General features: G+C 45.2%; 2 protein-coding genes across 3 annotated transcripts; one reads left to right on the top strand and one right to left on the bottom strand.

Annotated features, from left to right (window-relative positions):
• Nucleotides 1-2,905: 2,905 nt before the first annotated feature.
• Slfn4 (schlafen family member 4) lies at nt 2,906-26,378 on the bottom strand. Of its 2 annotated transcripts, NM_001430210.1 has the most exon segments (8): nt 2,906-5,103; nt 5,943-6,053; nt 7,382-9,704; nt 17,568-17,637; nt 20,296-20,376; nt 20,878-21,212; nt 25,702-25,782; nt 26,284-26,378. In NM_001430210.1, coding segments are annotated over 3 exon segments (1,764 nt in total). In that variant the 5' UTR covers nt 8,394-9,704; nt 17,568-17,637; nt 20,296-20,376; nt 20,878-21,212; nt 25,702-25,782; nt 26,284-26,378; the 3' UTR covers nt 2,906-4,462.
• Gsta4l1 (glutathione S-transferase, alpha 4 like 1) lies at nt 13,126-13,748 on the top strand. The gene is made up of 2 exons (NM_001270386.1): nt 13,126-13,347; nt 13,626-13,748. The coding sequence occupies exons 1-2, from the start codon at nt 13,126-13,128 to the stop codon at nt 13,746-13,748; spliced, it is 345 nt and encodes a 114-aa protein (NP_001257315.1).
• Nucleotides 26,379-27,922: the final 1,544 nt, after the last annotated feature.

Genomic DNA, 27,922 nt, shown 5'->3' with positions numbered 1-27,922 from the left:
GCCCTTTCTTTCTTCTTCCGGAGACCTTCTCCCGGAAGTTCTGCCCTCCACTTCCTGCCCAGCTGCTGACAGACAGCTCTTTATTACAGCCAATAGGCAAATGAAGAAGGACGAATATTTACAAACTATAAGACCTCTGATGGGCCACAGAAATAAGACTGCCAAGATCTGGCTAGTACTCAGTTCTCTAGCTAGTACTCAGTTCTCTGGCTAGTACTCAGTTCTCTGCCTAGTACTCAGATCTCTGGCTAGTACTCAGTTCTCTGGCTAGTACTCAGTTCTCTGGCTAGTACTCAGTTCTCTGGCTAGTACTTAGTGTGTCGCTGGTTCATCCCTCAACAATTGAATATATAGAGACACACCTTCACACAGTGTACCCCTGACACAACTGTAAAGACTTCTTGTTCAGCTTTGGTGCCAATCATTAGTCCTGGGTTTCCTCAGCTCTGGCCAGTGGATGAAATCAAGAGTCATGTCTTCTTTCCCCTCAGAAGATTCCATACAGGGAGCCTGTGAGGTCCTCTCAGGATATTGATCCACTGGCTTTCAATTTGGCTAGAAATGGTTGAGTTCTTTACTATTACTATTACTATTATTATTTTGATTATTACTATTATTACTATTTTGGCAAAACCAAGGATAAACATACAGAAACCCTGCAGACATCCTCTGGTGATGATACTGGGAGGTAGCACTCAGAGTGGCCAAGGACCTGTCACGGTCAGCAGTGTTCCAGAGCTTAGCTGCACAATGAAGCCGAGAATTCCCCTGGATGCCTGTCACTCTAGGGATTATGCAAGGAAGCCTCTGAAACAGACTCCTGTCCATTAAATCTCCTAGTCAGACAGGCAAAACCTCTGTTTGACACCAATTGAATTGTTACAGTTGTCTCTGTTGTCATGTCTCCTTTGTGTCTTAGGGTAATGCCTGATGCATCTTTGTGTGTTAGGACTTGGAGGGCTACACAATTAGATAAGAGGGACTGATGGACCGCTGAAGCAGAGAAGTCCAATGGTTACAGGTCCTTGTCATCTCTTATGTATCTGATCTATGTTTGTACGTTCTGACTCGGGGCTTTAAGGCACAGTCACACCCGGGGCTCCAGATGCAGGCTCTGCTGAGTGTGCCTAGCTCCACCTCCAGCTGCTGTTTGCAAGCAGGCCAGATTGCTGAAAACTTCACATCTTAGAACACAAGTATGGGTGAAGGGGTGGGGTGGGGTGGGGTAAAGAGTTCACAAATAAAGCTTGAGACCTGATGGGGAGCTTCTGTAAAGCCTGGGGCCCCACATGGGAACTGGGTACTGCCACACTGCCTTGTCTTTCCACTGCATCGGGGCAGAACCAGCTCCTCTCCAAAATATGGAGGACTCTGACTTCCACGCCTGTACGTTTTGTCGTCTGTCTTCTGTGTATGAATGCACATAGCCATTGCTCACTGGTTTCTGACTGTTCTTGAAGGCATGAAGAAATGCTGTTTCTTATTCCTTCTGCCTGTGCTCAGGATTCACCTCTGGTTTTCCTGGTCACTGGGTTTAATATAACAGGAATTCATATGTTGTTTAAATGTGGATCATATTCACATGGTTTTATAATGTTCTACTTTATTGCTGGCTCTGAAAACGGGCTCCGTATGGCCTGCCCCTTATCAGTCCCAGGCAGGTTTTTCGACTCCAGGGTCAGAAACTAAAAGGATTATTGACTTCTAAGTTTTCAGATATAGTTAAAAACCTATACCATCTGTAAGGAAGAGTTGAGTTAAAACTAGTAGCAGGTTGAACGATTAAAAGCTTATACTTTTGTCAACTTCAAGCACGCTGCCTGATCGTACTCTGGGACATAAACCACACGTGACCCGTCACAGTCTTGACTGTGAGGTATCAGTTTCCTGTATGATTTGGTGTGTGGGAAGGTGCCTGGGAGTCAATGGTGTCAGCAGATACAAGGTTTCTGCATTTCTATTCTTGCTTTTCATTGTAGGCAACAGAGCACGGTGATTGCCCCAACAGTTCACTTTACAACTGCACCAGCACTAGGAATCCAGCCACAGTAATGAACCCATTGCTTCTTTTAGGAAAACGGATGGTGCTAAGGCAATGTAATATGCTACGTACCAGTTAGATGGAGCTATCACTTAACTTCAGCTTAAAGTCGATTTTTTTTTTCTTTTTAAAAGTAGATGCTAGGGGTTGGGGATTTAGCTCAGTGGGATTTAGAGCGCTTGCCTAGCAAGCACAAGGCCCTGGGTTCGGTCCCCAGCTCCAGAAAAAAAAAAGTTGGTGTTGGGGAGAGAAATCCAAAATTTAACTAAAGTTAGACAAATATATAGTTTTTAAAGATTTACTTATTTTACTAATATGAGGACACAGTAGCTGTCTTCAGACACACCAGAAGAGGGCATTGGATCCCATGACAGATGGCTGTGAGCCACCCTGTGGTTGCTGGGAATTGAACACAGGACCTCTGGAAGAGCAGTCAGTGCTCTTCACCACTGAGCCATCTCTCCAGCTGACAAATACATGAACTGTGTTAACTTACTTACTTGGATGATATGTTACGTAGGAGTGTTTGTGTGCCTGTATTAGAATGACCCACATGCTCACCTCAGGTTCTCTATGGGCAGGTGAGAGTAATGGATCCCCTGAAACTCGACTCACAGATGGTTGTGAGCTGCTATGTGAGTCCTGGGAATACAGACCTGGTCTCTGCGAGAGCAGCCAGTGCTCTTAAGTGCCGAGCACTTGCTCAGGCCCTGAAAGTAGCATTATAAACAATTAGCAGTGCATAAATGTATCTGCGTGTCGCTGTGTCTGAAAACCACAATCCCAAGTCATCAAGACACCTAAAACAGGAAAGCCTGGAAACAGAATCCTGGGAAGCAATAAGAATTCTTTAAGAGAATTTGATGATGTTTTGTAAAGATCATTTATTTTAGAAACATATTAAAAGAGTGGAACATTTGTTTGGCGTCCAAGGTTTGGTAAGTAGAACTCCCCAAGTCAGACAATGAAGATTCATCAGAGAAAGATACAAGCAGAAGAATTATATTCATAACAACACAGTTCTGAGAACAGAGTAGATGAAAAACGATGTAGATTTTAAAAATAAATCATATCGATAAAGAAATAGATCAAAAGAGAAAACATGGCTAAGAGGATTGGTTGCTGTGAGCACCCAGCTCATAGCCCAGTCATCAGACCTCTCGTGAAGGGCAACCGGTCTTTTGATAAACTCTATCAAAAGTCACAACAGGTTACCACTGCTTATCAATAGCCGCTAAGGGCCGAATGTTGAGAGAGTTTATCCTTCACAAATGTACATGTACAATAAAGACACTTCTTTCTTTATGAAGGAAATACCAACATCTCAAATAAAGAGTAATACTCTAATGAAAACCCAATGCTGTAAATACCTTTACAGGCGTTATTTACAGCACAAACAACACAACAATATGAACGTGAAAAATACAGCACATCAATGATTAAACGAGCAATATCACCATCTCACATCCTATTATCGATACCTCGTAGGAAATGAGGGTTCAAATAGAAAAATAGATGCCTTGCTATACATAGCCCCATAGAGACTGCTAGCATGGCCTAGGATTTGTGGACTGTGTTCCATCCAAGAGATACAATGTCTTCCTTTAAGACAGAATGTACTCTCCTCACAGAAAATAATTGTATTCAGTTTCAATGTCTCTTTGATCTTTCTGGAAATCTCTTGTATATAGTACATGATGTTGTGAGCATTTGCCATTTAATCTCCACATATTCTGACCTTTGCCTCTGTGGAAAGCCTTTCCTCAGGTTGTCACATACAAATTAAGTATTTAACAACAATAACACACAAGGCTGGATAGTAACACCATGACAAAAACTTTTCCATATTAATCCATGTATTTCAACATTTTCTTTACTGACTTCTCTAGGAAGAGTGTCTCCTGTGCATTAAAGGCACCATGCATTTCATTAGCAAGAAGGAATGGCTATGCAGATGAGGAGAAACACTTCTTAATTAATTAATTAGCTAATTAATTAACAAATGTTGAGAGAGGCTCTCACTGCATAGCTGTGGCTGTCCTGGAACTCTTACATAGACCAGGAGGTTCTGCCTTCCTCCAGGTGCTGGAATCAAAGGCAGGGGCCAGGTGCATGGCTCAGGGACATGTTCTTAATGCTTAGCTTGTCACTGCCAGCTCCAATGGCCAATTCCTTTTCCAGAATTGGTTTTATTTCTATAAAGCTCAATGTCACATTTTTCGTATTTTTATAGAATTGAAGAACCTACATATTGTAAAATATCACTGTGCCATACACCATTTTTTCTTTTATGTCAAAGCCAGCCTTGAACAGGAGTTAGGATAATTCTTCAAAGAGTAAACTATATAACATCACGTCTTTAAAAACGCAAAGATAAGGGTAGGGGATTTAGCTCAGTGGTAGAGCGCTTGCCTAGTAAGTTCAAGGCTCTGGGTTCAGTCCCCAGCTCCAAAAAAGAAAAACAAGTAAAAAAGAAAAAGAAAGAAAAAACGCAAAGATAAAATGATCACTACAGTTTTGCCTAGGTAAACTGTAGAAAGACTCACGACTCCCTAAGATTTCAGCAAGAGCTTTTTCTAAGTTCTTTGCTGTCTCGGTTGTCAGATAATATTTTGTGGGATAGTGTATTTTCGAGCTTGAATCATAAAGGGACACTGCCTTATTATGACCCAAGTATGTTATCTTTATCGCGATACCTATTTTCTCAGTGTAACTACCATGGTTTGCCAACGTCTGCTTTAGTGTTACGGCGGTTTGTTTATAATAGCCCTTTAACTCAGCGCCTAGTTCCCTCAGAAGAGTGCTGTCATCCTCCAGGTCTTCACCTCCCAGGACAAAGCCATGCAGGGTCAGGAGACTGTCCTGGGGAATATGAAGCGTATCCAAGATGACTCCGTGCTTGTCTTGCAAGGGTAGATCCAAAGCCCATCTCTTAGTGACGACCAGCGTTCCTTTAGGAAGCGAGTCCAACTGTGCCCAGAGCAACTGCTCATGCGCTTCCTGTGTTGAGAACAGTTTCCCGCAGAGGGCTTCTGGAGAGCTTATCACCTTTCCAGATATCACTAGACAAGAAAAGAAACACACCAAATTATAAAAGTAAAATCTTGGATTGTCATGTGTGACACACCACCAAGCAGTTTGTAAATCCTACACTTTGCATTCTGACCCAGAAGGTGAACACAAGATACTTTACGCTGACTCAGGAACTGGAAGGAAGTAGGTGCAAAGGGGACTTCGAGACCAAATTGCCAAGGAGAGCCGTGGAGGCAGCTGAACACTAACGGTCCTGCCTTTTCCATACCAGGACTCGTCAGAGGCTTCCTCTGGGGAACTCCATGCATGAGAAGAGTCAGGGAGCAAAGGTCAGACTAACGCTGAGGACAGAACAGTCAAGTAATGAGGCAGGCAGAAAACATGGCAAAACGGGGAGGCTCTACAGAGCGAAGGAGGGAGCAGAACTTTCCCAGAGTTCCAGGGATGGGGGAGAGGATGCCTCAGAGAGGAGCACAAGGCAGACTAGGCTTCCCTGGTGAGCACAGACTAGCAGTCCCAGTCATAAGGTAACACATAGTTCTTCAAAGCCTTGTATCCAGTGAAGAAATTGGAAAAGACACTATCACCTTCTACCCAGCAGATTAGAATTACAGAGGAAATTTCTTTGTTTGTCTCCCTGAGAATGTCACATGTTGCCAGGTGCTGCTATCGTGTGTGTGTGTGTGTGTGTGTGTATGTGTGTGTGTGTGTGTGTGTGTGTGTGTGTACCAAGTTACTTGAGGGAACTGAAAACAAGTAACACTCCCAGTGCAGGAAGCCTGGAGACACGCTTCACCACAGAGCCCAGCTGAGGAAGGAGGCCGGAACCTAGTCACGGCAACCAAGGTAGGCAGCCAAGTGTGTCTACCTGGAAGGCCAGCACTCTGCTGAAGAGCATCAGGATTGTCAGGACAGCAGCTACGGGGACTGTGTGGCAGTCGGCTTGACTGAAGAGGGCCTTTATCTTGCTTGGAGAAACCTGTGAAGACAAAAGTAATTTTAAGTTTCCCATAAATGCAATAACTCTTGAAAAGCCCATTAGAAGTCTCAAGTAAACCACGAGTTCCTAATCGAAAAGGAAGTTAGATTATCAGGCCAAAAAAAAAAAAACAAAAAAAAAAACAAAAACAAACAAACAAACAAACAAAAAAACTACCAAATTAAACTCTGGTGATACTGAACTGCATTACACTACCCTCAACTAAACATAACTGTAGAAAGGATGCTACGAGTAGTTGGATGTAGTAACAATTAGATGGGTGCATTTTACTTTGTGTTTGTTTGTTCGTTTTTAAATTGAGATAGGGTCTCACATGGCCCAGACTGGCCCCAAAGTCGCTATGTAGCCAAGGGTGACTGAATTTCTGATCCAACTGCATCTCCCTCCAAAGATTTTGGATCACAAGTATACTACCATGCTTAGTTTTAGGGTTTTATGCAGCCCAGGGGATTGAAGCCAGAACTTCTTACATGCTAGGCAAGCATTCTCCCAACTGAGAAATGTCAGCAGATTTGGTTTATTTTAAAAGCAGTTCAATCTAGAAAGCAGGAAGGCTGCTCAGGAAAGAGTCTATGAAGACTCTGGGAAGCTCATGTTTTTGGAAACCGTAAGGTTCAGGTGTGAGCTCCCATGAGGGTTTTACATCCTAAAACCAGAATGAGACCAGAGAACTGAGATCAGGGCAGAGGTACCTGAGAGGGGGCTACAGAAGCTGTCAGAGGGACTGGGAGAATCAAGCTAGAAACATTCTGGAAAGAGGCAAGAGGGACTGGATAGGCAACTCTGCGTGGATGTGTGAAGGTCAGTGTACAGGAAGGACAGTGACCATGCAAGGCTGTGCTGTTCAGCTTTCTGAGCGAAATGAGTAAGCCATGAGGCTAGGACAGGACAACACTCTCACTATTATGGTGTAAAAAGCTGGGCTGCATTTTCCTCTGGCCTGAAACTTTGTGGGGATCTCAGCTTGAGCTCCTGGGAGAGATGAAAAGACCTAGAGAGGAATTATGAAGCCTGGCCCCTTCCTTTTCCTGCTCCAGTTCTAGACACTGGAGAGGCAGATTGCATGAGACTTGGTCATTCTGAAGGAAATAGCTCACAGTATTACATAAGCAGGTAATATACGTTCTATAGGGAACATTCTAAGTGGGTCAAAGTAAACTAGGGGTTGTGAACTACAGATTGTATCTAGCAGAGATCAGTAAATTAGCTGTTGATATTTGAGGACTTCTCAGGCTGCCCAAGTCCCAGAAAGCATCTTTCAACCCCCTCAGCCCAGTGGAAGCTGATTATTAATCTCTGTTTCTCACATGCTGGGCCATCCATCTGGCGTTTCACCCAGTCCTCTGCGGTAAACCTCTTCACACAGCTGTCTTCCACGTGCCAGGATTCGGGCTCTGCAGCGAACACTGCACAGCAGAATCTCTCCACTCTGAGCGCACACACGAATGAACACGCAGCTCCGGGTTTGTGCACTTCCATGAATTTGCACGTGTACTTGATCTTCTCCCTCTCCTCACAGAAGTGAGTGACAGGCAGCTGTCGGATGCACTTTTCTATTTCACTCTCTAGATGCACAAGGTCGCTCTTCTCTGCTTCAAAGCCAATAATTTCCTGGGTTTTGCCATCCAAACCAATGAACAAATATCCCCCATCCGCGTTTGCAAATGAAGAAACAGTTTGAGGGAGGATTTCTAAAATGTTTTCCTTAGGAGTCAATTTTACTTCAGCATGTGTGGCTTTAGTGAAACAGAATTTCTCTTTACAGGTAAAACAGTCTCTGTTAAACAAGTTAAGACATTCATTTAGTACTTCATTACAGACGATTGTTCCGGGTGAACTCAGTCTGGAATCTGATCTCCCTTTAGAACATTTCCTGGATTTGAGGAACTTCACTGCATTGACTGCTTTCAGTTCAATTGAGGATGAGATGCTTCTGATGTACAAGTTGGTTTTCAAGGTGGTGATCCCTGGACCTTTCTGTTTCAGCTTCCATGCTTTCACAAACATGAGAAAGTAGTCTTTGACCTGCTTGAAGTCTAGGTATTCATGAGGAAAATCCAGGATATGAGGTAAGAAATTTTCCAAATCCTGTCCTACTCCATCTCGGCTGAAGTCGTAGTTTTGATTTTTAATGCGAGCCTTGGCCACGCCTCCTCCAGAATTCAACAGGGTACATACAGCCTGTTGGAAAGTTTTGGCCTCTCTTTTTCTCCGTTGACTATCTTTCATTGATTTCCTGGTCTTCTCTCCAAGTGTGATTTCTCCTATAGACAGAACCAGTTCAGCGTAGTCTGTGTCCTGATCGACAGTGATGCTCATTTTGCAGTTACTGTCTCTGCTTCCCAGATGAAATCCTTTCCTGCAAGACAGAAACAGTCATTACAGAAGGACCTAACCAGTTAGAGGCCAGCGTTACCAGACAGCACAACCATTTGAGTTGCTGTGGATGAGCAAGTGAGAAGGTCAGAGGTGATATTTGTTTAGGGACTGTTGGGACAATTTTGAACTGACTACAATAATGAACACTCACTAAATTTTCTAATTTTCAGTCATGACTGTACGATCCTCTTCTATTTTGGATTAAAAAACATCATTGTGTATATGCATTCTACGTTCACGGCACTGTGTTTTACAAGAAAGTTTAAAATATTTTAGCCTAATTATGTATTTTATATTTTTATGTGTATGAGTGTTTTGTCTGCATATATGTACGCGTGACACAGAGATGCGTGATACCACTGAAGGTCTGAAGAGTTGTTGGATCCCTCGAGGCTGGAAATAGGGTGCTTGTAAGCTCCTATGTAAGTGCTAGGAATTGGACCCTATTCTCTATAAGAGCAACAAGATACCTCACTCTGAGCCAATACTGTAGCCCTACAAAAGGACATTTAACTTAATGCTGTACACTGAGTGTGCACTCCTGTCCAACGTCTTTGAGGCCACCGCCCCATCTGTCCCTTATGCTCCCTTAGATAAATTCAGCTCTACTTTCATGTTTTACACACACACACACACACACACACACACACACACACACACACACACACACGGTTTCTCAGATGTGTAATATATACCCTCTAAGAACCACAACTGAGAGGAAATGGTATGAGATTTGTCATTCTGAGACTGGCTTGGTTCACTTCATCTGATTCTGTCCTATGATACCATCCCCTCCCCTTTCTTATGTGGAAGTTGTTGGGGTTGACAGTCAGGGTCAGAAAAGCATTTTCCAGGAGGCACAGCCTGGCCCCTTTCCTGCTTTAACATGGGTGTTCTCCATTCTCCAGCTCCCTCCTGGTATGGCTTCTATGCTCTGGAACCTTGATTTTCATATTTGAGCACTGTTCAGGAACACTCGGTCAAAATTCTAGCACTTTCTCTGTTTCTTCTGTCTGTCTTGATGCTGCTTTCCAGTTCTTCCCAGTATGACAAAAGCAACCATTTTATATGCTGTGAATCCTTCCAGCTTCCTGGCTTGGCATGCCGTCCTCCCTGAAAAATATTCCCTGGACACTTGAGCTGAACAGAGGGCTCTGTGAATGTCTGTGGATTTACATCTTCCACCAACCGTGGGAGGTTTCCAGCCATCTGTCCTTCAGATAACTCGTCAACTCTGTCCGACTTCAGATTCTGGGGACAGAAACAATTAGTGTGTTAGTCCTCATGATAACGGTCCACACAGTGTTGGGCTCTCTGGGTTTTCTTCAGTTCTTTATGCTCTCTGGGCTTCAGGGTTTCACTGATCTTTAATTTTACTGGTTCATTGTTCTGCCTAGCAAGTCTGGCATTGAACCTTACTGAATATTTCTTTTAAATTCAATTAGTGTGGTCTTATACATCCTGTTTGGTTCCTTTCTGAGATATTGAATGACGTCACTTATTCTCAAAAGGGACTATCCTGGTTTCCATCTACAATTAGACCAGTCCTCAGAATCCCAGACAGGACAACTCCATCTTGCAGTAAGGCTTCTCCTTCCCTGTTTGACATGACAGATTATAGCATCAGAAGCCCTGCTTCCCATACTTGGACATTGTGTGGTGACATCGGCAGAATCCTAATAAAGGCCCAGAGGGATTGCCAAGAAAAAATAACTTTCTCATGTCTGGAAAGATGTTTTAGCAGCAACGAGCACTGCCTGAGCACTTCCTGAGCACTCCAGTATCATTCATTCCCAGCATGCATAGGGTGGCTCACAACCATTTGTGACTCAGATACGTGGTACTAAGAAAACCATTCAGGCAAAAAAGATACATACAAATACATAAGTAAATTTAAAATACTATGTGAAGCACACATTCCCCGTGATTCTTCTATATTTGGATGAAGCCTTCCCTCAACCATGGCCCCAGTAGCTTGTCTCTGTTGTAGTCAGCAGCAGTACAGAGACTTAGCACTACTCTGGGTGTTGAGAATAACTGAGGACGGAATGCCCTTCCTTAAATGGACCATCAACATGACCTGCCCTCTCAGGCTTAGGGAACATCGACGCAGAGAGCACAGTAAAGAATCTCAGAGCTGAGAGCTAGGGGCTGGGGAAGTGGACACATGGTTAGGAAAATGCACTATTCTTCCTGAGAACCTAGGTTTGTTTCACTGTACAGACCTGACAGCTCACTACCATCCATAACTCTGGTTCTAGGAATCAGAGAGCCTCTCCTGGCCTCTGTAGCCACTGTACACACCCCTTGTACGCATACATACACACAGGCAAAACACATGTACATATAGACTATGAATTAAATTCACCCCTTTTAAAGAGAGACTGTAAAGACTGGAGGACAGGAATGAATACTAGGACATGCTGTCTTCTGGGCATGATGTGGCCACTGCACTCATGGCTTCCTGTGGTGTCATTACCTGCCCACGATCAGTCAACAAGGTCATTCACCAGGCAGCCTTAACTGGACTTGGTGGGTCATAATCAATCAATCAATTAATTGGAGAGATCAAATGAGCAGGGGCTAGAAGTGCATTTAGGGAATTGTTGAAGGGAAGGGCATGAGACCAGGATACGTTGTTACAAACATGAAATTATCCAGAAACAAATAAAAGATATCCTATTATGACAAAAGAAAACTGAAATTATACTCCTGGGCATATGTCCTAAAGCATCTAGGCTGTCGTCCTGGATACACACTTGTCCATTCATGTGGGTTGTCCTCCTACTCACAACAGCTGAGTTCATGAACGAGCAAAGGGCCCTATCAGCAGGCGAGTAGATGAGGAAATCATAACATGTGCACAATTACACTCCCTACATGCTCAGCCTGAATTGAGGTTTACTCAGACATAAGGAAGAACAGAATCCAACACAGAAAGGAGGATGGGGCTGAGGATTATAGTATGTGAAATGATTCAGAAAGACAAATCGTGTGTGTTTACTCTCAGATGCAGAATGTAGCTTTTAAAAGAGCAACCTGCAAATTCATTTGGAACAACAAAAAACCCAGGATAGCAAAAACTATACTCAACAATAAAAAAACTTCTGGGGGAATCACCATCCCTGACTTCAAGCAGTATTACAGAGCAATAGTCATAAAAACTGTATGGTATTGGTACAGAGATAGGCAGGTAGATCAGTGGAACAGAATTGAAGACCCAGAAATGAACCCACACACCTATAGTCACTTGATCTTTGACAAAGGAGCTAAAACCATCCAATGGAAGAAAGACAGCATTTTCAACAAATGGTGAAACTAGAGGTCAGTATGTAGAAGAATGCAAATCAATCCATTCTCATCACAATGTACAAAGCTTAAGTCCAAGTGGATCAAGGACCTCCACACCAAACCAGATACACTCAAACTAATAGAAGAAAAAGTGGGGAAGAGCCTTGAACACATGGGCACTGGAGAAATTTTCCTGAACAAAACACCAATGGCTCATGCTCTAAGATCAAGAATTGACAAATGGGACCTCATAAAACTGTAAAGCTTCTGTAAGGCAAAAGACACTGTCATTAGGACAAAAGGGCAACCGACAGATTGCGAAGATTGGTAAAGATCTTTACCAATCCTACATCTGATAGAGGCTAATATCCAAATATACAAGAACTCAAGAAGTTAGACTCCAGAGAGCCAAATATTAAAAATGGGGTGCAGAGCTAAACAAAACATTCTCAGCTGAGGAATATCAAATGGCTGAGAAGCACCTAAAGAAATGTTCAACATCTTTAGTCATAAGGGAAATGCAAATCAAAACAACCCTGAGATTCCACCTCGCACTAGTCAGAATGGCTAAGATAAAAAACTCAGGTAACAGCAGATGCTGGTGAGGATGTGGAGAAAGAGGAACACTCCTCCATTGTTGGTGGGATTGCAAACTGGTACAACCACTCTGGAAATCAGTTCCTCAGAAAATTGGACATTGAACTACCTGAGGACCCAGCTATACCTCTCTTGGGCATATACCCAGAAGATGCTCCAACATATAACAAAGACGCATGCTCCACTATGTTCATAGCAGCCTTATTTATAATAGCCAGAAGCTGGAAAGAACCCAGATGCCCTTCAACAGAGGAATGGATTAAAAAAATGTGGTACATCTACACAATGGAGTACTCCTCAGGTATCAAAAACAATGACTTCATGAAATTCATAGGCAAATGGAATGAACTAGAAAATACCATCCTGAGTGAGGTAACTCAATAACAGAAAAACACACTTGGTATGCACTAATTGATAAGTGGATATTAGCCAAAAAGCTCGAATTACCCAAGATGCAATCCACAGACCACAGGAAGCTCAAGAAGAATGATGACCAAAATGCAGATGCTCCCACTCCTTCTCAAAAGGGGAAAAATATCCATAGGAGGGGATATGGAAGCAAAGTTTAGAGCAGCGACTCAAGGAATGGCCATTCAGAGCCTGACCCACATGTGGCCCATATATATACAGCCACCAAAACTAGATAAGATTGATGAAGCTAAAAAATGCATGCTGATTCTTTCTCTAGTTCCTGCAGACAAAAATCCCAGAAGAATAAGGAAACTTTGAACCAGGAGTCATGGAAGCCAAACCCAAGCTCTACTACTTTCAAGGCAGGGGAAGGATGGAGTCGATCTGCTGGCTGCTGGTTACGACTGGAGTGGAGTTTGAAGAAGAATTTCTTGAGACAAGAGAACAATATGAGAAGTTGCAAAAGGATGGATGCCTGCTTTTTGGCCGAGTTCCATTGGTGGAAATAGACGGGATGCTACTGACACAGACCAGAGCCATCCTCAGGTTCTTGGCTGCCAAGCACAACCTATATGGGAAGAACCTGAAGGACAGAGTCAGGATTGACATGCATGCTGATGGCACCCAGGACCTGATGATGAAGATTGCCGGGGCTCCATTTAAAGCCCCTAGGAAAAAGAGGAGAGCAATGCTTTAGTAGTGAAGAGGGTTAAAACCTGTTACTTTCCAGAGTTTGAAAGGATTTTAAAAGACCATGGAGAGGTTTTTCTTGTTGGCAACCAACTCAGTCGGGCAGACATACAGCTACTGGAAGCCATTTTGATGGTGGAAGAACTCAGTGCTCCTGTGCTGTCTGACTTCTCTCTGCTGCAGGCATTTAAGACAAGAATCAGCAACATTCCTACAATTAAGAAGTTCCTGCAACCTGGAAGTCAGAGGAAGCCACCTCCAGATGGTCACTATGATGACATGGTCAGGACCGTCCTGAAGTTCTAGTGACAGCATGCTTTAAGGTGGCTACTGCAAGGGTCCAATTGCAGCAGCAGCAGCTACAGAGCATTTCAGAAGCAAGATATGGCTCCTAGGAGTAAAGGTCTCCAAAGAACAAAACCATTCTGTCCACAATGACAAATGCCAATTAAATAGAGTGAAAAACTAAAAAAAAAAAAAAAAAAAAAAGCATGCTGAAAGGGACGGGATATAGATCTTTCCTGAGAGACACATCCAGAGCATGTCCAATACAGAGGTCAATGCTAGCAGCAAACCACCGAACTGAGAACAGGACTCCTTTGGGGGAGAATTAGAGGAAGTATTGAAAGAGTTGAAGGAGCTTGCAACCCCATAAAAACAAAAATGCCAACCAACCAGAGCTTCCAGGGACTAAACCACTACCGAAAGACTATACATGGACTGACCCAGGCCTCCAACTGCATATATAGCAGAGAATAGCCTTGTTGGGGCACCAGGGGAAGGGGAAGCCCTTGGTCCTGCCAAGGTTGGACCCCCCAGTGCAGGGGAATATGAGGGTGGGACAGTAAGGGGGATGTAGAGGGGGAATACCTGTATTTGGGAGGGGGAGGAGAGGGAATGGGGGCTTATGGACAGGAAACCGGGAAGGGGAATAACATTTGAAATGTAAGTAAAGAAATATATCTAATAAAAATTTTAAAAAAGGTATTGACATATGTGGTATTTTAAAAGGTATGACTGAATAATGTGTTTCAGGTATTAACGTATGTGGGAAAAGGAGGGGGTGGGGGGAAGAAGAGAGCGTAAAGGGGGTTCCCATGATCAAAGAATATCTTTTTTCTGATGTCATAATGAAACCTTTATTCTGTAAAACTATTCTCAATTAATAAGAGAGAGGCTCATGTGAATGGAAAAACATCACCTCCAACATCAAGTCATCTTTCTCACAGTCTACCTCTCTGTGGTGTTTTTCATCTGCAGCTTCCTTTGCTGTTTGACACTAGAGGACACTCACACAGAAAATGACAGCAAAGACAGCCATATAAAATGGGCTGGGAGACGCGTGGGAAAATTTCATTGACTTGGCCATATCAAATAAATGCAATGTCTGTCCACCACTGTGGGGCGTCCTACATTGAACTCACTTTTCTCCTGGAACCCAGTTCGCATGAGTCACTGTGACTGTCAATGTCATCCAGGTAGATACACGCAGGACTCTTTCATGCACTGTAAAATTTTTCACTCTATGAATATGTTTAAGGGTGCTGTGTTGTACTATTGTTTTGAAAAATGTTTTATTTGTATGGGTGTTTATTCTTTGTGTAGGAACCATCTTGTGTGCCTGTGTCTTTGGAGTCCAGAAGATGACATTAGGATATCAGATTTGGAGTTAAAAATGGTTGTGAGCTGCCCTATGGGTGTTACAAATAGAATCCATCCAGGACACATAGAAGATCAGCCAGTGTTCTGAATTGCTGACTCATCTATGCAGCCTTTGTCTGTCTGTCTGTCTGTCTTCTCTTCTTTCCTCTCTTCTCCACTTTTCTTTCTTTCTTTCTTCCTTCCTTCCTTTCTTTCCCTTTTTTTTTACTAACAGAAATGTTGTGTATTCAGAGTGCAGAATAAAACTATGAAATGTGTACATATTATGGAATGGTTACATTAAGTTAATTGATATATGCATTACTTATACAAAAATGATACAAGTTGGTATATCTGTGTGAAGAATACAAAACACCAACTTCTACAGCTAGGTCTGGTAGTGCATCCTGTAATCCCAGCTACCCAGGAACCACCTGAGGCAGAAGGATCCTAAGTTCAAAACTAGCCTGGAATGAAGAGTGAGTTCAAGGCCAGCCTTTGCAAGTTAGCAGATCTCTTTCTCCAAATACCAAATAACCAGAGGAGTGGAGACAGAATTCACAATCAGAACCCTGGACCAGCACGTCCTCGACTCTAGGTTCTACCCTTAGTACACAAACCTGAGTCTGACTTAATAGCTTTCAAAAGGAAAACACACTGTTGTTTGAGTAGGCACCCCGTTCTGCAAAGGCTCCTCTTACATGACCCACTTTGATAGTCCTTCAGTAATACATTCCAATGAGCAAACCCACTTCCTGCTCACTGCTATCCTAACTTCTACTCGCATCCAATCAGGTTCCTTAAATTCCTTATAAAAGTGACTTCATACAGGGTTGGCCTGTCTTACTTCCATAAAATAATGTCATTCAGTTTTATCCATGTGTTCACAAATGACTCTATCGCCTTCCTTTTAAGTCTCCATATCAGTCTTCGGTGTGCATGTGTTATATCTTCTGTACCTCTTACCCATCTGTGTATCTTACTTGGTCTGATTTCATACTTTGACTCTTTCCAAAATGCGGAAATAGCCAGGGATGAGCAGCTGTCTCTCTGGCATAATGACATCGTTTTCCTTGGACATATCTAGTAGTGTTTCTCACTTGTTGAGGAGCCACTATGGTCTCCAGACTATTCACTCTAATTCCTACTCTTCCACCCGTGTTGTGGAGGGATCCTGTTACTCCACATCTGTGACAACAGGCATCTTTCATCTTTTGATAGCAGGGTGCAGGAGCTGGGGAGATGGCTTCATGGTTAAGAGCACCTGCTACTCTTGCAAAAAAAACTCAAGCTCCATTCACACACATGAAATAAAATTAGTCTTAAAAAGACAGTCATGACACTGATGTCACGATAGCTCAGTTGTAATGAGTACTATCTGTCTGTCCAGAGGATGCAGACCCAATTCCCAGCACCCACATGACGGCACACGGGATCTGTAACTCCATGTCACCCTCTTCTATCTCTGTGAGCACAAGGTACACATACAATGTACATACATACATGCAGAAAAACCATCTGCACTAACGAAATAATAATTAAACATTAAGGAAGTCAATCATTGTGACAAGACTAAATCATATTTAACTGTGTTTCTTGCATCTTTTCAATGGTTAACGACATTAAAATTTTTGTCAAATGCCTCTTGGCCCTTTGTGAATCTGGTGAAGGGTCCCACTAGACTCTATCCAGCTGTGGACTTTTCAACAGATCAGGATATGGGGCTTCTCATTTATCAGCACCCCAACTGTGGGATGTGAAATATATCCCTTTAGTCCATCTGTAGTTGAATTATATCTGTCATGTGAGATCTCACTTCATTCTTCTTCATGTAGAGATCTCTCTTTAGTTTCTGCGTATAGGGCCGGGTTTCTAAGAGGATGGGGCATCCTTTTTTTTTTTTTTTTTTTTTGGAGCTTGGGACCGAACCCAGGGCCTTGCGCTCGCTAGGCAAGCGCTCTACCACTGAGCTAAATCCCCAACCCCATGGATGGGGCATCCTTAAAGGACTCTGGAGATCTACACAAACCTCTGCTTCCCCTGCCTCAGTAGCAAGGCTTAGACCATGCATAATTGGGCAGTGCCCAAGCTACCATAATTAGAATTCATCTTTGTGGAGCTAAGAGTTAAACCTGGGTCTGAGGAACTCTGTTATTGTCCAAGAGTAATTAAGCACCCTGCAGCTCTCCCCATTGCACAATCAGAGGAAAGCATTTGCTCTCAACCTAACTCCCACAGCATGCAAAGCCCCAGTAGCCTGTGCATCCATAGAAGGGACTTGCGTCTGTAGAAGGGGCTATAGAAATGCCAAAGAAACAAAGATATTAGAAGGGACAGAAAATATCTCAGGCTTTACACGAGACAGTGTGGCTGAGCCATCAGTCTCTTATTCATCCCCAAAACAATAGACTGGACGTGCTGTTGGAGTAGGGATAGAAAGAAAATGGGATTGCAGGATGATGGTAAGAACCTGGCTCACTTTACCTTGGCTCGGAATCTGGGTTGCTTGAAGTCCAGGGTGTTCAAAAGAGAGAACTTCAGGTTGTGTGTCCTCCTGTAGAGTAGGAGCCATGTAAGAATGAGATTTCTTTTAGTACTGAATGTGGTTTTTGTTGTTTTTAATGTTTCTATAGAAGGAATAAAGTGCTTATTTATGTTCTTTCCTCTCCTTTCTCTTTCTGCCCAGCGTTATTCTAGCCTACAACCATGCTGCCACCTCAACATCCCAAGTACACACCATCACTATGGTATCATGCCTAGGACAGAATTCACTCTGTTAATATTTGACTTAAGATTCTGTGTATAGGATTCTCTTCTGAGTACCGGTGTTCAAAGATGCTCGTGTAGCGTTCACGTCGGCTTCATGAAATGGGTGGGAAGTGTTGGCTGCACTCAGATACAAGCTCTTCTCTGAGCTGTGGACCTTTCTGAAGTGAACCACTGTGCAGCACACACAGTAAACCGCACCTGAAGGACTTAGCACTTCGCTGACACGAAGGGCTATCTTCCCCCCCCCCCCCCGCCCAAGGGAAGAGTTCATCATGGTCTGCCGTGCTGGCAGAAACCCGAGTAGAAAGTTTGGCATTTGTTTCACCATGCCACCACATCTCTCACGTACAATTTGTTTGTAAAGTAGTGATTGACAGCTTCTGTAAACCCCTGTGAGCTGCAGTGTTTTTAAAATGAGTGTTTTGCCTTATGTATGTCTGTGCAACACACATGCACCTCGCTTCAAGGGATATCTGAGGAGGGATTCACTGGAACTAAAGATAGGCATGTTTGTGACATAGTACGTAGGTACTGGGAACCAAACCCAGGTCCTCTGCAAGAGCAACAAGTACTCTAAAGTTCTGGACCATCCACGCAGTCCCTGTAAACTGCTGCTCAATGTCACACTGAGTGCTAGTGTGCCAGGGCTTAGTAAGGTCGCAGCATCTGGGAGTGGAGAAGGCATCTGGATGGATAATGTAATATATTTCATGATCCGGGCTCACCCTGACTGAAACTTGAGAAATGTACTGATTTTTTTTATTTATTTAAATTGTCTTTTTTAAATTATTTTTCTTTATGGTTGTTGATATGTGCTCTTGCTATGTTGAACCTGCCATGTAGAGCAGGCTGGCCTCTGTCACACAGTAATATAACACAGATGGGGCCCAGCTGAAGGAGAGCATTTGAACACACTCTTGACAGTTCCAGACAAAGTCAGGCTAGAGGAAGAAGTCTTGACTCCCAGGAGATGAACAACAATCGAGTCGAACACTGGGATCACTCAAGTTTACACAGAAAGCTTAACACTGGACTCAATGTGGTGTGACCACATGAAACATACAGGAAGGTGTGTGTCGCCACCTTCAGGATGACTCTGCATTATGCTAGAGCTGATCAGTGTGCTTTAGTGCCCAGTATTAAGGGTTCCAGCACAGGAGCGCTGCCTGGACCTGACCCTACATTCCTTAAGGCTCTGCCAGCAAGAAGCCTATACTTAGAAGGCAGCAAGGAGCCAAGGCTGGTGCTGGCCTTCAGAGGCTGGTGTAGGTAGGCCTTGTGAGCTTGAGGCATGCAGAACGTGCACAATGAATTGAAGGCCAGCCTAGGGTTCACACCCAGAACCTCTCTGCCTCCCTCCCCTCTAAATATTACAACGGAACCACACCAGACATATCTGGATCAAAAGCAACCTGTGCTGCACTTTCATTTCTGCCAAGTTGGATGCTGCAGCCCCACCATGTTCCACTCACTGCCCCACCCATGCAGCTCCCCAATCAGGCTGTGTCCTACGCCAGCCACTCCTGGTTCACTCAGCACATGGAGAGGGGACAGAAATCACATATCACCCCAAAGTGTCAAAGGACGATGCTCATGCCTCTGGGAAATTTCAAAGTCAATGGTGATACAGTACAGTCCCCTTTACAGGAGCTGTGGGCTAGCCTGGGACACTGGCCATCTCGGTTCAAGACCTCAGCAATGAAAACTCTTCATACCCTGTACCTTCAGGCACACAGTGTGGACAGAGCTTAAAAGCAAGGGAGACACCAGAGCTCATCAAATTGCAAGACTTTAGTAAAGCTCAGAGATCTCCTGGTTCCTTGGGTCTACTTTACTAGGTAGTTCCTTCCTCTCAGACTGTAGACTCTGGGGGGAAATCTCTCAGGAGGGAAGCAGGGTGCCTGTCAGCTATATCAGGCAGAAAGGGGATGCCATTCAGATGTGCTTAGTTTGCCCGATCACAGGCCGATGAGAAGGCACAGACAGAAGGGACTGAAGTCGATGGATCGGTTTCTTGGGCAACAAATGAAAATGAAAAACCAAACAGCCCAACCAACCCTAGCTCATTCTCTCTCTCTCTCTCTCTCTCTCTGGGTTGCTGCTGTGCATTTCTCTTGGGAAAGGGAAGTTCTCAACGTCTGGATTGTAAAGGTACACAGAAGCGTCTTTGTGGCTCTAGAGCTCAGGCTGTGCCCTTCCTGGAGCCATGCTTTCTCAATGTTCAACAGTGCTGAGTCTCTCAGAGGATAGGGAAGGGGAAAGGGACTCAGGAGATCCACACAAGCCTGCTCAACATACCTCACCCTGACCTGCCTCTTCCTCCCTCACTAGTCAGCCTCAGAACCAGCCTCATGTGCTCCCTCCCAGCAACTTTAAGCCCTCACTCCATCCCCTCCCTCCATCCCATCCCTCCACCTCCAAGGAGGAAGTCATTTTCTCTCACCCCAAGCTTTCAGAGTCTCCAAGTTCTCAACAGCCCGTACTCTGAGAGAATAGCTATGAGGACGCCAAGGAGTCAAGATTCCTAGAAAGAAAACAGCCAGGGTTAACCTGAGAGGGAAGGATTGTGCAGGTGACTGCTACCCCACATGTTGGGGTAGAAATCTCAGCTCAAGTCTAGACAAATGACACCAGGCCAACATGGTTCCATGTGGAGAGGTTTAAGGAGAGACTGAGACAAGGGATAGAGAGAGAGAAGAAGAGTAGAAGAGGAGAGGGGAAGAGACAGGCCATGAGCACGTGGAGAAAGGGGGGAGGGGAGTAGGGAGAGAAGGGACAAAGGGGAAGAGGGGAAGAGGAGGGAGAACAAGAGCAAGAGCAAGAGGGTGAGGAGGGGGCCAGCAGCCCCTTTCATAGTGTGAGGCATACCTGGCTGTTGCCAGGTAACTGTGGGGGTGAAGCTTATACAGAATGCTAACACCACATCCTCCCAGAGCCAAGAAGTAGACAGGACTTGATGTTGTGTGGAGACAGAAAGAGAAAGACAGCAGGGTTGAATCTGTCACAGTGGACCTGGCTCACTTACTCTGTGTCCCAGAAGCTGTGTTCCCTGAAGCTCAGAGCACTGGTAGGCTTCCAGGCCTTTCCTTTGTCCAGAGAGGCAGCAAGGGTGATGAGAATTCAAGAGCACAGCGAATGTGGAGGGAGAGCCAATATGTATAGCCACAGTGGGAAAGCTGGCCGAGGTAAAACGGAGTAAGCCCGGCTTTTTTTTTTTTTTTTTTTTTTTTTTTTTTTTTTTTTTTTTTTTGTGGCTAGGTTTTTCAGTTAGTCTGAGTCACCACTCTGAGACTTTGAGCATTTCCTCACTCCACGTAGTATAGCAGGAAACTTAGGTGCTTTGTGCCAATGTGACTCGAACTGACAACAAGAACAACAACATTTTTTTGTTAATTTAAAAGGCGCAAACAAAAATGAAACTACATGGAATTCGCAGGGCAGGCCCTTGTGGAAAGAGCAGGTGGGGGAGGGGAAAGGTTCAGGGAAATTTGCTCATATTCATCTAGTAAACACGAAAGCTCAGCACCAAGATCTCCTGGTGAAACAACAAGAAATACAAAATGATAAAGAGCGCTTCTGCTCTTATCTGCCTGGCGGGGTCATGCCAGGCTGTGTGGGCACCGTCTTACGGTGGGCTGGAGGTCTCATCATTGGAGGTCCGGGCATCATGGGCATGTGGCCTCCCATGGGTGCCCTCATCCCAGGAGCGGGTCCCAAAGGCATCATGCCACAAGGAAAAGGTCCCGTCATTGGCATCATAGGGGGACCGCCTATGTGGAATCCAGGCATCATGCCAGGAGGAGGAGAACAAGGGAGACTGGAGGGAGGTGGGATCATGGCCCCTGCAGGCTGAGGAGCAGAGAATGGAGTTGGAGACATCTTTCCTTGTTGAAATGCAGTCGTTGTTTGGGTTTCTGACCACTGCTGTGTGTCTTCCTCACAGACAGAGAATCATGGGTAAGATACGTATCCCAGTAGTCATAATAAAATTTAGGCACGTTGCTCCACAGGCAGTTGGCTACTTGGCTCCCTGCTACCAGGAACTGACGCACACAGGCTGTGCCGACGGAAAGGTGAGGGGCTGTATGGAAGCTTTTTAATTTAATTAAACATGAAGATCCTGTCTCCCTGAAGGGGACCCAGCCTCTCCATCATCAGCAGCCTTCCCAGAGCAGCCTTGGCCCCAGGGCTTTCATGAGCAGGTGCTGGGAGGAGGAGAGATGGGGATGTCCTGGGAGAAGGAAGAGGCATGTAGAGAGGACTATTGCACCAACACTGGCAGAGGAGAAACACACACACACACACACACACACACACACACACACACACACAAACACACTCACACATACACACACACTCACACACACTCACACACACACTCACACACATTCACACACAGGAACACAGACACTGCTATCACTTTGCTTTCTTTGGGTCTGTTTTTATACTAATTACGACACTGCATGTTTGTGTAGCTCTTTGCCTCTGTGTCCAAACTCAAGAATACGCAAGGATTTATTTTTCCTTTCTTTGTTTTCAGCTTTTTGTTTGTTTCTTTAGCATGTGGTGGGGAAAGTTTTACTACACACATATTTAACCAATACTGGGTTTCTTTAGACATTGTCCTAACAGCAAATGGTACTCTGTGGTCACACTCATCCCTTTAAACTGTCTCATTCCCACTGCCCACAGGGAGCACGGGTTTGAATGCACAGGAACTGAAATGCTCAACCCACTGCAGTCCCTCTGCTGTCAATCATGTCCTCTGGGGAGCAGCACCCAAACCCCACCTCTGCCTCGAATGACTGTTCATGGAAGTATAGCCAAGAATCTCATTGTCAGGCTGCAGGCAGGGGGCCACCCATGTAAGGAAACACGTGGGTATGCCCCAGCGCCTGCTGTGGCAGAGTCACCAACTCCGGCCATGCTAAACCTTTCATAATTACATACGAATCAGTTTCCCATCGCCAAAAGAATTTGAGCAAGCACTTTGCCTAGGGATTCAACAAAACAATCTTACAGCATTGGAGTATTGAACAGGGAGATTCTTCAGAGGGCCAGATTTTACTCAGGAGCCAGACACTGACTGACTATGGTCTAAGGCTTGAGAAAGATGCACCTCTGTCCTGTGCCTTTGTGGTACTGCTTAGTTTCGTTTCGCTTTCCCTGCTTTTGAGTTTCTGTTTCCTAGGAAAGGATAGCAGGGTTCTCTCTCCGTCTCCACCCTGCTAACCACAAGGAGCAAAGGCTACTTCCTGTTATGTCATGCCCACCACTTACAGTCGGTGTGAAGTTCATGAGCTCTGGCTCGAGGCCGAGACACTGTGTCAAAAGAAACACTAAAGCCCTCAAGGAGCAATGGGGTAAAAATGGCTGTGCAAACTAAACTGTCTTCATTGGCCTCTTTGGTTGTGAGACAGGGTCTCAGGTGTCCCTGGCTGTCCTTGAACTGGCTGTGTCACTAACAAACACATGGAACGCCTGACATCTTGGTCATGCCCAACCCTAAGTGTTGACAGCACAAGCCTGTGCCACCATGCCTGGCTGGCTGTATTTTACTTTTTGATTGTTGATGCTTTTGATTTAATACTCAAAAGAAAAGAGTGCTCTTGCAGTTTTCATACATGAATAGCATCGTACCGTGCCCCGTTATGCTCCCTTTTATCTATCCCTCCCCTAGGAGTCTCCTAATCACCATCTTTCTACCTTCATATCATACATGCCCATCTACAGCTCAAACACGAGAGACCTGAGAGAGTTCCTTCCCCTTCCTGTTAGTGTTTTATTCTTCTCGATTTCTTCCTCTTTCTGTATGTGTGTGTGTGTGTGTGTGTGTGTGTGTGTGTGTGTGTGTGTGTGTGTGTGTGTATGTATGTATGGTGGGGGAAGTTTGACTCTAGGAATTTAATTAATATTATTTCATATATGCTAATTAATATGAGGATGTATTCATGACCCATTGTACAAGGAGGCCATACTATCTCAGACCCAAAAATCATAGGCGTGTTAGAGAGTTTCCAGAAGTTGACTTGCTGGGTCAAGTGATAAACTGTTTATATATTTGGTGTTTACCATTAGGTTTTTTCCCAGAAACTTGATCTTGGTCCCGTCTCTGGAGGCACACTGGGCACCTCTCAGAAGGAGAGGCCTAGAATTCCATATCTATTACAAACTAACACTTTTCCTCCAGGTTGCCCACACCCTCAGATCTGGGCATGGAGAATAACACTGTCCTAAGATAAGTTCAGACCCATGCGTCCAGATGGGGCCCAGCTGAAGGAGAGCATTTGAACACACTCTTGACAGTTCCAGACAAAGTCAGGCTAGAGGAAGAAGTCTTGACTCCCAGGAGATGAACAACAATCGAGTCGAACACTGGGATCACTCAAGTTTACACAGAAAGCTTAACACTGGTCTCAATGTGGTGTAACCACATGAAACATACAGGAAGGTGTGTGTCGCCACCTTCAGGATGACTCTGCATTATGCTAGAGCTGATCAGTGTGCTTTAGTGCCCAGTATTAAGGGTTCCTGCACAGGAGCGCTGCCTGGACCTGACCCTACATTCCTTAAGGCTCTGCCAGCAAGAAGCCTATACTTAGAAGGCAGCAAGGAGCCAAGGCTGGTGCTGGCCTTCAGAGGCTGGTGTAGGTAGGCCTTGTGAGCTTGAGGCATGCAGAACGTGCGCAATGAATTGAAGGCCAGCCTAGGGTTCACACCCAGAACCTCTCTGCCTCCCTCCCCTCTAAATATTACAACGGAACCACACCAGACATATCTGGATCAAAAGCAACCTGTGTTGCCAAGAGGGGAGTACTTTCATTTCTGCCAAGTTGGATGCTGCAGCCCCACCATGTTCCGTTCACTGCCCCACCCATGCACTCCCCAATCAGGCTGTGTCCTACGCCAGCCACCCCTGGTTCACTCAGCACATGGAGAGGGGACAGAAATCACATATCACCCCAAAGTGTCAAAGGACGATGCTCATGCCTCTGGGAAATTTCAAAGTCAATGGTGATACAGTACAGTCCCCTTTACAGGAGCTGTGGGCTAGCCTGGGACACTGGCCATCTCGGTTCAAGACCTCAGCAATGAAAACTCTTCATACCCTGTACCTTCAGGCACACAGTGTGGACAGAGCTTAAAAGCAAGGGAGACACCAGAGCTCATCAAATTGCAAGACTTTAGTAAAGCTCAGAGATCTCCTGGTTCCTTGGGTCTACTTTACTAGGTAGTTCCTTCTTCTCAGACTGTAGACTCTGGGGGGAAATCTCTCAGGAGGGAAGCAGGGTGCCTGTCAGCTATATCAGGCAGAAAGGGGATGCCATTCAGATGTGCTTAGTTTGCCCGGATCGCAGGCCGATGAGAAGGCACAGACAGAAGGGACTGAAGTCGATGGATCGGTTTCTTGGGCAACAAATGAAAATGAAAAACCAAACAGCCCAACCAACCCTAGCTCATTCTCTCTCTCTCTCTCTCTCTCTCTCTCTCTCTCTCTGGGTTGCTGCTGTGCATTTCTCTTGGGAAAGGGAAGTTCTCAACGTCTGGATTGTAAAGGTACACAGAAGCGTCTTTGTGGCTCTAGAGCTCAGGCTGTGCCCTTCCTGGAGCCATGCTTTCTCAATGTTCAACAGTGCTGAGTCTCTCAGAGGATAGGGAAGGGGAAAGGGACTCAGGAGATCCACACAAGCCTGCTCAACATACCTCACCCTGACCTGCCTCTTCCTCCCTCACTAGTCAGCCTCAGAACCAGCTTCATGTGCTCCCTCCCAGCAACTTTAAGCCCTCACTCCATCCCCTCCCTCCATCCCATCCCTCCACCTCCAAGGAGGAAGTCATTTTCTCTCACCCCAAGCTTTCAGAGTCTCCAAGTTCTCAACAGCCCGTACTCTGAGAGAATAGCTATGAGGACGCCAAGGAGTCAAGATTCCTAGAAAGAAAACAGCCAGGGTTAACCTGAGAGGGAAGGGTTGTGCAGGTGACTGCTACCCCACATGTTGGGGTAGAAATCTCAGCTCAAGTCTAGACAAATGACACCAGGCCAACATGGTTCCATGTGGAGAGGTTTAAGGAGAGACTGAGACAAGGGACAGAGAGAGAGAAGAAGAGTAGAAGAGGAGAGGGGAAGAGACAGGCCATGAGCACATGGAGAGAGGGGGGAGGGGAGTAGGGAGAGAAGGGACAAAGGGGAAGAGGGGAAGAGGAGGGAGAACAAGAGCAAGAGCAAGAGGGTGAGGAGGGGGCCAGCAGCCCCTTTCATAGTGTGAGGCATACCTGGCTGTTGCCAGGTAACTGTGGGGGTGAAGCTTATACAGAATGCTAACACCACATCCTCCCAGAGCCAAGAAGTAGACAGGACTTGATGTTGTGTGGAGACAGAAAGAGAAAGACAGCAGGGTTGAATCTGTCACAGTGGACCTGGCTCACTTACTCTGTGTCCCAGAAGCTGTGTTCCCTGAAGCTCAGAGCACTGGTAGGCTTCCTGGCCTTTCCTTTGTCCAGAGAGGCAGCAAGGGTGATGAGAGCAATGCAAATGTGGAGGGAGAGCCAATATGTATAGCCACAGTGGGAACTCTGGATGACGTAAAACGGAGTAAGCCCCGCCTTTTTTGCTACTTTTTGAGTTAGTCTGAGTCATCACTCTGAGACTTTGAAAGCATTTCCTCACTCCACGTAGTATAGCACGAAACTTAGGTGCTTTGTGCCAATGTGACTCGAACTGACAACAAGAACAACAACATTTTTTTTTCTTAATTTAAAAGGAGCAAACAAAAATGAAACTACATGGAATTTGCAGGCCCTTGTGGAAGGAGCAGGTGGGGGAGGGGAAAGGTTCAGGGAAATTTGCTCATATTCATCTAGTAAACACGAAAGCTCAGCGCCAAGATCTCCTGGTGAAACCACAAGAAATACAAAATGATAAAGAGCGCTTCTGCTCTTATCTGCCTGGTGGGGTCATGCCAGGCTGTGTGGGCACTGTCTTACGGTGGGCTGGAGGTCTCATCATTGGAGGTCCGGGCATCATGGGCATGTGGCCTCCCATGGGTGCCCTCATCCCAGGAGCGGGTCCCAAAGGCATCATCCCACGAGGAAAAGGTCCCATCATTGGCATCATGGGGGGACCGCCTATGTGGAATCCAGGCATCATGCCAGGAGGAGGAGAACAAGGGAGACTGGAGGGAGGTGGGATCATGGCCCCTGCAGGCTGAGGAGCAGAGAATGGAGTTGGAGACATCTTTCCTTGTTGAAATGCAGTCGTTGTTTGGGTTTCTGACCACTGCTGTGTGTCTTCCTCACAGACAGAGAATCATGGGTAAGATACGTATCCCAGTAGTCATAATAAAATTTAGGCACGTTGCTCCACAGGCAGTTGGCTACTTGGGTCCCAGCTACCAGGAACTGACTGCACACAGGCTGTGCCGACAGAAAGGTGAGGGGCTGTATGGAAGCTTTTTAATTTAATTAAACATGAAGATCCTGTCTCCCTGAAGGGGACACAGTCCTTCCATCATCAGCAGCCTTCCCAGAGCAGCCTTGGCCCCAGGGCTTTCATGAGCAGGTGCTGGGAGGAGGAGAGATGGGGATGTCCTGGGAGAAGGAAGAGGCATGTAGAGAGGACTATTGCACCAACACTGGCAGAGGAGAAACACACACACACACACACACACACACACACACACTCACACACACTCACACACACACTCACACACATTCACACACAGGAACACAGACACTGCTATCACTTTGCTTTCTTTGGGTCTGTTTTTATACTAATTACGACACTGCATGTTTGTGTAGCTCTTTGCCTCTGTGTCCAAACTCAAGAATACGCAAGGATTTATTTTTCCTTTCTTTGTTTTCAGCTTTTTGTTTGTTTCTTTAGCATGTGGTGGGGAAAGTTTTACTACACACATATTTAACCAATACTGGGTTTCTTTAGACATTGTCCTAACAGCAAATGGTACTCTGTGGTCACACTCATCCCTTTAAACTGTCTCATTCCCACTGCCCACAGGGAGCACGGGTTTGAATGCACAGGAACTGAAATGCTCTACCCACTGCAGTCCCTC

The sequence above is a fragment of the Rattus norvegicus genome, chromosome 10, assembly GCF_021556685.1.
Source record: "Rattus norvegicus strain SHRSP/BbbUtx chromosome 10, alternate assembly SHRSP_T2T, whole genome shotgun sequence".
Taxonomy (NCBI): Eukaryota; Metazoa; Chordata; class Mammalia; order Rodentia; family Muridae; genus Rattus; species Rattus norvegicus.
Note: the sequence above shows the minus strand (reverse complement) of the source record. Positions and strands in the feature narration are given on the sequence as shown.